The sequence below is a fragment of the Condylostylus longicornis genome, unplaced genomic scaffold, assembly GCF_029603195.1.
Source record: "Condylostylus longicornis isolate FDR11 unplaced genomic scaffold, ASM2960319v2 ptg000004l, whole genome shotgun sequence".
Classification (NCBI taxonomy): domain Eukaryota; kingdom Metazoa; phylum Arthropoda; class Insecta; order Diptera; family Dolichopodidae; genus Condylostylus; species Condylostylus longicornis.
This window is the reverse complement of record NW_026577973.1, coordinates 17,582,159-17,594,774: the sequence shown is the minus strand read 5'-3', so window position 1 is coordinate 17,594,774 and position 12,616 is coordinate 17,582,159. Positions and strand designations below refer to the sequence as shown.

General features: G+C 23.7%; 3 protein-coding genes across 7 annotated transcripts in view; all 3 read right to left on the bottom strand.

The window, feature by feature from the left end:
* Window positions 1-2,238, bottom strand: part of LOC129614315 (elongation of very long chain fatty acids protein 7) — a 102,199-nt gene extending 99,961 nt beyond the window's left edge. Inside the window, exon 1 of the mRNA XM_055528864.1 lies at window positions 1,838-2,238. The gene's annotated coding sequence lies outside the window, so the exon portion shown is untranslated. The remainder of the gene's footprint in view (window positions 1-1,837) is intronic.
* Window positions 2,239-3,686: 1,448 nt separating this feature from the next.
* Window positions 3,687-5,173, bottom strand: LOC129611664 (tRNA-uridine aminocarboxypropyltransferase 1). 2 transcript variants are annotated; one of them, XM_055524930.1, is made up of 3 exons: window positions 5,115-5,173; window positions 4,704-5,006; window positions 3,687-4,645 (listed from the first exon to the last, which is right to left on the bottom strand). In XM_055524930.1, the coding sequence occupies exons 2-3, from the start codon at window positions 4,915-4,917 to the stop codon at window positions 3,939-3,941; spliced, it is 921 nt and encodes a 306-aa protein (XP_055380905.1). In that variant the 5' UTR covers window positions 4,918-5,006; window positions 5,115-5,173; the 3' UTR covers window positions 3,687-3,938. The 2 variants fall into 2 exon arrangements, with proteins under 2 accessions (XP_055380905.1, XP_055380895.1); XM_055524920.1 differs by having other exon boundaries at window positions 4,704-5,132.
* Window positions 5,174-7,187: 2,014 nt separating this feature from the next.
* LOC129610412 (twinfilin-like) lies at window positions 7,188-12,254 on the bottom strand. 4 transcript variants are annotated; one of them, XM_055522982.1, is made up of 5 exons: window positions 12,153-12,254; window positions 8,980-9,081; window positions 7,892-8,496; window positions 7,552-7,809; window positions 7,188-7,493 (listed from the first exon to the last, which is right to left on the bottom strand). In XM_055522982.1, exons 2-5 carry the CDS (start codon window positions 9,002-9,004, stop codon window positions 7,338-7,340), a joined length of 1,044 nt encoding a protein of 347 aa, XP_055378957.1. In that variant the 5' UTR covers window positions 9,005-9,081; window positions 12,153-12,254; the 3' UTR covers window positions 7,188-7,337. The 4 variants fall into 4 exon arrangements, with proteins under 4 accessions (XP_055378957.1, XP_055378978.1, XP_055378963.1 ...); XM_055523003.1 differs by having other exon boundaries at window positions 7,188-7,489; XM_055522988.1 differs by lacking the exon at window positions 12,153-12,254 and adding an exon at window positions 9,880-9,950.
* Between the last annotated feature and the right edge of the window lie 362 nt (window positions 12,255-12,616).

Genomic DNA, 12,616 nt, shown 5'->3' with positions numbered 1-12,616 from the left:
TTATATAATAAGAATGAAAATAAAAATAAGTTTTTTTCATTTTACATTTTATTTAGAATATTCTTATATGAGCTGTTTACAATATGAACACACTGTCATAATAACTAAAGTAGGTAGGTAGGTACATTAATAATAATATACTTCCCATTGTTAAAATCCTTGAAACAGGTGAAGGACAATACGTTCACATTTTTATATTTTGTGCTTATTTATCTGAATGTAAGTATATGTTAGATATATGTAGGTAGATATCTCGATTAGAATAATATGTTTATGTTACAAATGAGATTTTTTTAATTTTTCAAAAATTTGACGTATTATATCGATTTTAAACTTTTATTTCATTTACCAAACGTTCTAGTGAAATATAATAATTTTTGGCCTTGTAATGAATTTATCAAAAATTTGTTATACATACTTCATGATATTGTGTTTCTATTAAAGCAAATATTTTATGTAATAAAATAAATAATACAATTAGAATGGTAGGTAAATTAAATTACCTGAAATAATTAAAAAGATATTTAATACGATGGAATTAAAATATAAATCTGGATGTTATCCACAAAAACAAAATTGAATTCTTAAAGCGATTTAGTTTTAACACAAAACTCCTGAAATAGATATGTGTACATATATAAAATTTTATATAATCAAGTTAAATAAAATTATTTCTAAATTGATTTATTTTTTTATGTAAATAGTTAGGTACCTTCTTAGGTAACTTAATTTTTTATTATATAAGTACCTAAATAAAAATTTTACATTTCATTTCATTAAATAATCTATTTGCTTGCCTTGAGTTAGTTTATTGTTTTATAAAAGAAAAAATAATTTAAATTTCGCTTTAATTTTCGCTAATAATTAACACTATGTATGAAAAAGAGCACGATTTGAAAAAAAAATCTTAAGTTCATTTAAACCAATATAAGAAACGATTCAAAAACATAAAAAACTCGAATTTCAAAAATTATAAAAAGCAAAATATTTATTTCCTACCCAAACTCTAACAGGTTTGTTTACACTTAATTAATATAGTTATAGGTATATTCCTTCTGCATACAACAAAATAAATCTAAGAAAATATGTTTTTTTCTGTTTATATTCCTTCAAAGCGATGTAAAATTGTAAAATATACATATGTATATATAAAAATATGCACATAGGTATACCTATAATACTCAATTTCATATATACATGGATGTACATAAAATTTTGAGCCAATGAACTTGTACTGGTTACGTCAATCGTTTAGAAATTTTATGGGTAAATAAGAAATTTATATAAATTACTTAATATTATTACAAAAATATATAAGCACCTTCCGTTTTATTTAAAATTATTTTACCTATTCTATACAAAATTTTCCCAAAATCAAACTACATACATACGTACATAAATAGTAGGATGGGTTCCTACCTACTTAATTTATATTCTTCCTATTTTGAACTGATAAGGAAAGTTTTTATGCATATATTATTAATTGTTGAATATGTCGCAAATGCAAGGACATTTAGAACAAAAAAAATAGGATTCTTATCAAGGTTTCTGTTTTAAGGGCCGGAAAACATCGTGAAGCTCATAAAAATATGTAAGTTGGTATGCATGTAGGCAGGTACATTTCTACCTTGTATTTTTTTTTTATATTTTATAGAAAAAGTGCCTTTTAAAACAAAATTCCTTTACCCCGCAATGTTTTTGGTAACTTTTCAATAAATCTTTTAACTAACTAAAGAGAAATTAATTTGAATTAAAATTTCATAATACTTGAATAATGTAAAAATATTTTACTATCATTTTTATCTTTAAAAATACCAAAATTCTTTTTCTGACTCACCAAATATCACTTGCGCTTGTCACTTTTTTTTATCCAAAATTGGAATTTTTATTACTTGAAATGGCTGTATGAATGAAAACTTTTTTTTCTGTTTGTAATTTTCTTTTTTTTTTCTTGATAATGAATATTTTATTCTATTTTTTTTTTGTAGAATCGCTTCTTCAAGTTTTCGTGTTTTCTTTCTTAAATGAATTTTTAAATATTATTATTATATTATTGAATTTAAAACAAATAATTATTGTTGAACTATATGTTAAAATTTTAAATTTGAAATTAATGTATTAAGGAATTTTAAAAATAAGAAGTTGAACTATTTTTTTAATTATCAACCGCAAAATTTTTATTTATTCTGTATAAAAAAAAATAAAACTTAAAATAATGTCAAACGCTCTTTCTGTCAACCGTGCATCAACTAACCCAATTTCAGAAATTTTAAATTTTTATAATTTTTTAGTGAAAGTAGATATTGCCAAGATAAATGGGATTTTTTTAGCAGGAATTTCTCTGATGACACACTAAAATAATGCTCAATTTTCAGGTTAAAGTTCAAATTGCGACATACAATATAAAAAGTAAATGAAATATGTACAAAACTTATGAATTAATGCATTTATATTTTACAATTATTTATATAATTAATATTATTTTTATTCATATAAAAAAATTATTAAATCAAACTAGTTCAAAATAATAATCATGAAAACCCCGTTAAAATTATAAGTTGTATAAAATGAAACTATGAAATCTTTTTAGTAATGAAATCACATCATTCAATATCAGTTAATAACGGATTCTTCCTTTTTTTTGTGTCAAATTTGTATATGAAAGCAGAACATAGTTTCAACAAAGAATTTTTGTTTTTTTTTTTTTAAATTAATTTAATCAAAAATACATTTCCTATAATAATGTATTTGCATAGCGTCAAATCTAAAATATTTTAAAAATAGGTGATAACACTAATTATCGATATTTTCAATGACAGTTTTTAAATTTTTCGATACTAGTTTTTATAGTATTACCACCTTGTTAATACAAGAAACGAATGTAGCTATATGAATTTGACCAAATATTGCGCAAATAAAAAGAAATCGATCTTCCTTGGATTTCAAATCTATACACTAATAAAGAACAAAATAATATCCATTACTCTTTATCTAAAAAATATCTACTACCTAACCAAAATCAATTTTTGGACAACGGAAAAATGGAAGAGCATAACCCGCTTCCTCATAAGATTCACAATAAAGACTGAAAACTGAAACAAGTTTTTTCAAATATTTGATATAAATATGTATGTACATATATGTGAGATTATAGATCTTACAGCAGTATTCTCCATCAAATCAAATTAAGCATCAGTAATCTCCAACAAATTCTTTCTCCAAAAATTTTTCATTAAAAAATGTACGAATTTTCTTAGAGCAAGCATATATGTATGTACATAATATGTACATACAAGTACGTTAGTGTTAGATTTAAGTATATCATCATAATATCAAACCTCTTTAATTTATTCCCTTTTTCTAAATTTTACTCAAATTCTCATCAATGTGTTCATCAAGTCAATGTGTTGTTGATTCTAAATTTTAAATATTTAAATATTGAAGTTTATTAAAAAAAAACCAGATTTTAGGCAAATTCATTAGCGTTTCAATAGAAATACAATATAAAAACTTTAAGTGTTAATAAATATTCTTTAAAAATGCATTTATTACTACCACATTCCGAAGAGATGCAGTATTTCACGACCCAAGCCTATATTTTTGTAAGCTAAATTTTGAAAGTTGACTCAAATTTAAATATTTTATTATGTTAAATATACGTACACAAATATATATATGTATTACATACCCTTATATAAATTCAAAGAAATATAGCGCCTATGGCAAATAAATTGGCATAGTGCAGGCACATTCTAAATCTTTATGTGTAAAATTGCGTTGGTACACGATTAAATGATGAACATTATTAAAAAATAATTAATGGTTGAATGCTAATCTCATTCACTAGTAGGTTATTCGCCAAGCTCTCCAATGAGATATAGATTTAAAATAAATTTTTGAACAGTCTCGTAATTATATGTGTAATTATTTATATTTCATCAAATAGGTCGTTTATACGATAACAATTTGTTGTGGTCATAATAAATATGAATCAAATCATACATGTATGCAAAAAAGAATAGTAAATTATCATATTGGCCGTTGTACGGAGCGTATTCACTTCTATCATCAGTTTCAACATTTTGTATTAATTCTACATTTTTGAAAAAATTATCACATATTTCAAGATTATTAAGTCCTTTATATTGACTATTTAATCCCCACGCAATACAATGCACTTCCAAGAGAAATTGGTGTATAGCCTCTACTGTGGACAAAAACCATCGTGGGCTACCTCTCTGATGTCTCCAAAACTGTGAAATTCGATTCTGTAAAACAACTGTTTTCATGGATGAAATATTTGGATCTTTGAAAATTCCCCTACTTTGATTCCAAGTACTATCGATGAAAACTGCCTTTTTAATGGGTAGATTATTCTTTGTGTATTTTTTCCTATTCAGTATTTTTGTTACATTATCATGAGAATAATTAGATAATTCATTAACTCGTGTTCTTAATAGAGTTCCCATGTTAAAACCTTTTGGCATACCAAAGTTTTCTTTTACTTCTAATTCAATACTTTCATCAAAAAGTTGAGCTACAGTTGAACTTGTCAAGCCAGGAAAGATTAACACAACACCATCCTCTTTTGAATAATCCGGTATATTCGGATATGTGTAAACTTTCACATCTTCAGGGGCAATAACTAAAATTAATTTTATGAACATTGATAACGTTTTTACATTAGCTCTTATAAAACTTACTTGGTGCATGGGCCGAAGTGCTTTTTCCATCGATTTCATGTTTATGCTTAATTATATCAATTTTAATTGGAAGTTTAACGTTTGGTAGTTTTTCACTAATATTATTCAGAGGAATATAACAGCTGTAACAATAAAATTTTCTAGACTTTCCACATTTTATACAAGGATTTCTACCATTAAGTTGATTTAAAAAAGTATTGTCCGCAATTTCCATGTATTCAAAGGGGTATTTCCGAGTTTCTGAATTCGATCCTTTAAATCGTGTATTTTCCAGAAGTTCGTTAATTACAGAAACATTTGAACCTGACATTGTTTTAATATATTTTCAATTTAGCAATGTCTGTTTGTTTTAATAATAAAAAGTAATTTAAATTTGGATTAGATTTACAAATTTTTACTTAACACACGTACATAGTACATATATTCACAATTTGCTATTTATTTTGAAATGTTTTGACTTTTTGAGTTTTGAGTTTTGACAACATTATCCAAAGGTACAAACTTTGACAAAATTTTATATACTATTAATGAGTGAAGCTATAACTAGTGATGGATATTTTAAAAAAATAATCGATTTTCGATACATATAACTTGCCAAATTAATAATTGATTAATAATTCAACGATAGATGCACAAAACACAGCTTGTTATTTTTCAATACTCTAAAGTACACAAAGACTCTAAAATCTGGTTGGCAAATATTAGTTTTTGTTGCTGAGTGAGTTCTGTGATTCTTGTTTTTTTGGAATTCATCAGAGAATTAGAATTTCACTTTTAGAATATTTGCTACACACATTTCCATACACAAATCCTGTTATTTCCTTTTCATATATACTTACTCTTAGGTTTTTGCTCTCGCCAAAAATCACTTTATGTTCAATTTGTGCGTGGACCTTTTTTTATTTGTATTTTAATATATTTAAATTTATAAAATTCAAATTACTTAACTCTGTTTTCTTTCTTATCCATCTTCTTTGATTTCATATTTCTAACTATTTTACTAACTTTAAAAATAAAATTTTGTTCTTAAACCGATTTTGGATTGATTATTTTTCAAGATTTAAGAATACATTTTAGTTACTTAATCGATATTGTGTAAAAATTTGTAAGAAGTTCAAAATCTACAACATATTAAGAAAAATCAGTCTGCATACATTAACTAACATTTCACTAATTACAACTCTTATATTTCTCAAACTTCTTTATAGTTAAATACTTCATGTAATAAAAAATAAAACTTCAAATTTAAATTACAAAATGAACCATTTTTTCTATTGTTCAAATGTCAAATTAGAAAAAAAAACTATATATTTCATGTATTGCCAAAATATGAGATCCATCTGTTGCAAATAAAAAATACTAGGTCTGTCTGGTATAAGAAAGATTTTAAAACCTTTATAAAATGAGATAATATGATGACGTTTTCATTTCCTCAATTTTTAAACTTTAAAGTTTTTTCAAGTTTTGTAAAGTAAAGTTTAGTGTTTTAAAAACTTTTAAAATCTTACAGTTGTCGAAACAAATGTTTTCCTTGGTTATGTCAGTAGGTTTTATTTTTCATCAACAATAATTTTTATTCAAAACTATTTAATTAAAAATACATAAAATAAACTGAATAAAATGAATGAAATTTTCTCAATTCCAATATCTATTCGATAAGTGAGTCATTTGCCACCATAATTTTTTACTAGATTTAGGGTTCTCCAACTTTAGCTTTCATAAACGTTAATCTAAAATTGAAATTATAAAATCTTCAAAAGAAATGTATGTATGTATGTACATTGTACAAGCAATTTTTGACATTACAAAATATAGAAATTAAAAAAGTAGCTTAAAAGTATTCTGCAAGCAATGAACAAATTTTGTACCCCACTTTAGGTGAACAAGTTTCCATTTCCGTTAACAGTGTTCATATACATATGTAATATGACCAATATGTGACGACTTACATACATACATACATATGTATTTAAATTACACCAATGTAAGTGAAAAATTGCCTAAGATAGCGTTTTATTCGTATTAACAGTTAAAGTATTAACATAATAATTAATAATTATATGGGAAGAAAACATAATTCTTTGTAAGTTTTTTTTATTTAATCTAAATAATTATTAAACATACATATACACATATGTATATTCATAAAAAGTTATTTGGAATTTCTATATAACTAAGAGCGTTCAATCAAAGAGGAACAAATTTGTATTCTTTGTTTTAACAAGCACAAGTTCAACAATACTGCAATCTATCAATTCAAAACAATGTAACACACTCTCAGCCGCATAAACAAATAATAAACTGTAATAGATTAAATAAATTTTTATCATATGGAAAATTATTTGAGTGTCTCATACTTATATATGTACATACATACAATTGGTTTAACACCCAATTTATTCTTTCCAAACAAAACACATTAAATAAAATGCCTAACTAACATTTTTGTGAGAAATACTGTACCCAAATTAATTAAACACCACATAAGATTAAAATTAGTAATATTTTCGGATTTTTATTCATACTAAACCAAAACAATAATGTAAATAAGTAATACAAGCAGATTAAAAATAAAGTAGCTAATATACAAAAGATATTTATGCGATTTAAAATTTGGTAAGTTGATTATTGCATCTACTTAGGTTCCATTCCTGGCAACTTAAACGGCATCATTCCTAAACCAGGCGGTAACTTTGGTTTAGCTTTTGGTTGAGATCTTTCAACAATTTTTGGATGAAATTCTTCAGTAAGTGATTCTTCCGTTACTTCATTTCCACTACCAATCTCTAACTAAACAATAATTAACATATTATACTAATATTTGAAAAGATAACAAAATCAAATATACCTTTTTGGCAATTTGTATCCCATTTGAAGTTAAAAATTCAACGAATGGCGCTTTACAGCTTGAATACAACATTCGTTCCTTAACCGATACTCTCGCATAATCTGGCATTGAATAAATAAATATATATGGTTCTTGAGTGATTCCCTCATGTACATGTTTAAAGAGAAAAACATGATACCTCGGATGATCTCTTGGTATTTGCCTCCTTAATTGATCGGTATTTATTGTTTCAGATTTTGTTAAGTTTATTTGTTCATCCTGATGGAATACTTGAATATGACTAACTAAACTAATATTCAACTAAACATTTCATAATTTCATACTACTTTGATGTACCTACCTTTATTATAATTTCAAATTGTAAATAATTGTGTTGGCCTTTCACCATTTCTTCTATTGCTGTTTTAGCTTCCTCAGTCAATGGAAAACACACTCCTTTGAGTGTTTGTGACAGAGCACTGACACAAGCTTCTTGTACTTCTGCAGCGTTGATTAATTTTTTTTCTTCTTCAAAATTCGTTAATGGTGCTGGAGCAGCTTCTAATTTTTTAGCTTTTTTATAACCATTAAACGTTGCTTCGGGATATTTGGTAGCATGAATTTCTTCAGTGATATGTGTTGAACCACCAAATTCAAGTTTTAAAGTGGCTTTTGTCGACGCATGGACCATTTTCTGACGAACATTTGAAGAATCGGGAACCCAATTAATAAGTAACCATTGAAAACCGGAATTTGTTTTACTATCCAAACGATAAAGAATGTAACATGGTATTTCCGTATCAATAAATGGTTTAACTGCATCATCATAATCTTCTTCCCAATTACCTTTTAATGCATATGTAGAAGTGCATGTTAGTTCATCATTTTCAATGGAAATTTTTAAAGCTCGAATATTTCCATCGTCACTTTTAGCTTCACTGAAGATTTTCAAAAGGTTTTGATTGGCTTTTAGTTTAAGATTAAATTTAATATAGAAAAGTTTTTTTTGTTGTTTTGTATTTACAGGGATAATAAAAAACTTATTTCTAAATAATATCAATATATTTATGTATGTATATATGTATGTATGTTTTTTGCCACAAGGATTTGAAATTTATGTTAATACGAGATGACAAAGTATTTGTTTTAATGTTTCAAAAGGGACAACTTTTACGTTCAGCTTTTTCGAAATAAAACAGAGTACGGAGAAAGCAGTGGATTAAATAAATATAGACAGCATTTAGGCACATAAATGCGTTATGTGTATACATATATGTGATTATGTAAATTTAAAAAAATTTCGTTTAAAAAAACAGCGCATGCAGTTATGTAGGAAAATAAGAATTAAATTAACGTTGTTTATTTTTATACAATTTAAAGCGAATTTTTTAAATTAAAGTTCCTTGTGGCCTTAATTTTGTCTAAAAACAAAAAAAAAAATGTGCTTACCCCTTATTCCAGTTTGACAAGACATAATTGTATCTTAATCTTCTTGATTCAATTCAATTTGTTCGAGTAGCTTGGTCGATTGATTCTTAATTTTTTAGAGATCTGCAAAATATTTGAAAAGACAAAAACTTTTAATATAGTATACGTAGGTATCAATAATAATGTCAAATAATATCGAAAACACAAATTTTCTTTTAATATATAAAATTTATTCATAAAATTCTAATCGTTATCTACCTAAATAATTTTGTCAAAATGCAAAATAAGTAATGTTGTATACCTATGGTCATAATGAAACTATTCAGTAAATTAACGGTTTACATTAGTTCTTTTATTTCATTTGTATAAAAGTGTAGAAAATTTTGTACATTGGATTTGCTTTTGTAATTCTTTTTATATGGAATGTACCGTTCTCAGCTTTAATGTACCGTTCTCAGCTAAAGAACGGAATAAAAAATTTCTTGATTAAAAAAAATTCAAATTTATCTGAATTATTTTTTAATTTTTATCTTGTGAAAGGACTCAATAATTACTTATTTAAGCAGTACATAGCAAGTACCATCTTTCATTATTAATATATATGTACATACATACGTACATAATTATGAATGTTTGTTAATGATCGAAAATATAACCTTGTATAACGAATTTTGAAAATTCATTTGTTCGGAAAATCGTTCAAATTCTATATGTATTAAAAAAGTAATATTTATATATAATAAATCTATGTACACATATATACATATATGCACACAAGCTTGAACAAACAAAATACACACTGTTTACATAAGTGACTTTGTAAGTCACGAATGAATGAAGTTTTTAAACTAAGATCGGCATCAATTGAAGCTGAAGTAAAAACGAATTCTGTAATTTTAATCTTCATTAAATTTTAGTTACCATAGCTTGGCCATAAGCAACAATTTTTTTTCACTTAATTCAAAATTTCTGATTTCTTATTTATTGTTGAATAAATAAAGGCTTAACATATATTCACTTAGTGTGCGTAAATATCCAAATTTAATCAAAATCCAATCTAGCATTTACCCACTTTATTTTAAAAATTTTAATCAATTCGATATTTAATCCATTTATTTTATTTTCTATTATTTTAAATACTTAATATTTTTTAAAAAGGAAAAATATTTTCTAAATAATTTAACCTTAGCATAATTTTGTAATAAACACATGCTATTTTTAAAAATATATAATATATGTACACACAAATATAAATATGTATGTAAAAGGAATTAATTAGATATTTTTTAATATTCGGTAATAATTATTTTTTGTTCACGTGTAAGCGTAAAATAAGTTTAAAATCAATTCATAAATAATTATTCATAATATTATTTATATAGTTCCTTCCGGTAACAATCTGATATTATTTCCCATTTATTAATACATTTATATATATATTATATGTACATACATATATAAGTATATCAAATTTTTATTTAAAATATCATTCATTATGCACAAACATTTGAAATCATGAATAATAAATTTTTAAAAATTGTGTGTGGTGTTTTTTTTTCGTTTCTATTTTTAAATTTTTTTTTTAATAATAATATTATAAATAAAAGTTTTAGAGAATTTCGAAAAAATTCGTTTTTCGAAATTATGATAGGTAATATGTATACTAAACGGTAAATGTACATACATACATAAGTACAATATACATGATTTACAATATGTAGATATTTGTAGCGAGCTTTTATTTTTTGATTTGGCTGAATACAAAAAAAAAATATTTTTAAAAATTTTCTACCTGTCATCCCTGTCACATTGCATGTTTTATATTTTAATTTTTGCTTTAGAATACTGTTATACTTAAGTTGTATCTTTTATTGCAAAACGGCTTTTTATCGTTCATTTTCAATATAAATAAACTCGTATATCATTAATTCGATATCTTAGAATAAATTTTTAATTAAGCTTCATAAAATTAAGTAATTTTTTATATAAATAATTTTTTCAAATATTGTACTTGTTTGTTGTATTACAAATAAAAAAATTAAATAAATCACTAAATTAAATTTCAATGAAAATCATTCAACGTTACAAAATTGAATTAATTAATATGATTTTATTTTAATAATTAATAATTATCAATCTATTTTAAAATCATTTTTGTTATTAAATTTTATAAATTACAAAAGAATATGCATAACTACGTTTGCCTATTTTAGAAAATATATAATTATATAGGTTATATAGGTCTTAACATGAATTATTGGGCGTAACTCGAAGAATGAGCGAATTTTAACTTTTAAATACTTAATCTAATTGTTCATAATTTTTTAAAATTATATAAATTTTTCTTTTAAATAATAAATTAATTACGTTTTATTGTAACGTAAGAATAATAGTAATTATGTTCATAACTGTTTATTTCAATTGCTTATTTGCTAAAATAATTATGAATTATGTATATATTTATCGAAAATCAAAAACTATAGCATGTGAGAATAACTTTTATTTAAATATTAATTTTCACAAATTTCATAAGTTATTATATCACTTTTAAAACACAATATAATTATATAAATTCAATTTTAATAAATGGAAATATTTACTTTGTTTATACGTGAAAAAATAATTAGTCCACTTGTATTATATAATATTTTTATATCCTTTAAAAATACGTACATATATAATAGAAATTAAATATATTTAAAATTTTTTGTGAGCTCGATGAAAACTTATATTATATTTTATTAAGCCTTTGAATATGTATATGTATGTGTCTCTATGAATGTATGTATTTGATTATATTTTTATAATTTGAGTAGGTTATTTTCCGAACTTTATAAGGTCAAATTTAAAAAAAAAGGAAAAATTGTAATAACAGAAACTTTTTGTTTTTTATAAATTAATTATTTAATATTTTTCAGCTCTTTTCTTTTTAATTTTATAAAATACATATATGATGTATTTATGTATATACATATGTATATACATATATTACATTCTCAAATATTTTATTATCTACTCATATTATTTTTATTTTTACACAAATTTTTTTTTTGAAAATGATTTTTTTTTTAATTTAAAATATTCATTATTAATATATATATATATATATATATATATTTTTTGTTTCTTTTTTTACTTCTTAAATATTTAAATATTATACATGAAAAACTAATAATTTCTATAAATGAACAAACCTGCTGATGAACAGCCAAAAATAAAATGAAATATAAATTTCGAAAATTTAACAGCTCCCCCACTAACAAATTTGATGCTTTTAAATATTAAAATTAAATCTGTATGTACATATAGTATACATTTATATATACATATCGTTATGTACTTGTATTTAATTTTTGTTACAAATATCAATATGTATACATACCTACATATATTTATATAAAATATAATTATAGAAAATATTAACCATTAAATTCGAATGGTTTTTGTTTTTCTGAAACAAGAATCTTTTAATAGTATAGAAAATCTACATAACGGCATATAAAAACAAATTATTTGCATATTATTAAATTGTTCTGTAAAATAAAAAGAACCAAAAAAAAAATATTTAATAAAATCGCTACATATAATTTTTCTTAAAATATTCATTATATGAGCGTTAAAAAGCGAATGAATCGCTTTACGTCTGAAAGTTAAGAAT

Coding starts and splice junctions, on each gene's coding strand:
- LOC129610412 (XM_055522982.1), bottom strand. CDS start 9,004: ATGTCTTGTCAAACTGGAATAAGGG. Junction 7,810..7,891: donor AATTTGAAATTATAATAAAG/GTAGGTACATCA, acceptor GTATTCCATCAG/GATGAACAAATAAACTTAAC. Junction 7,494..7,551: donor GGATACAAATTGCCAAAAAG/GTATATTTGATT, acceptor ATTATTGTTTAG/TTAGAGATTGGTAGTGGAAA.
- LOC129611664 (XM_055524920.1), bottom strand. CDS start 5,013: ATGTCAGGTTCAAATGTTTCTGTAATTAACGAACTTCTGGAAAATACA. Junction 4,646..4,703: donor CACTTCGGCCCATGCACCAA/GTAAGTTTTATA, acceptor AATTAATTTTAG/TTATTGCCCCTGAAGATGTG.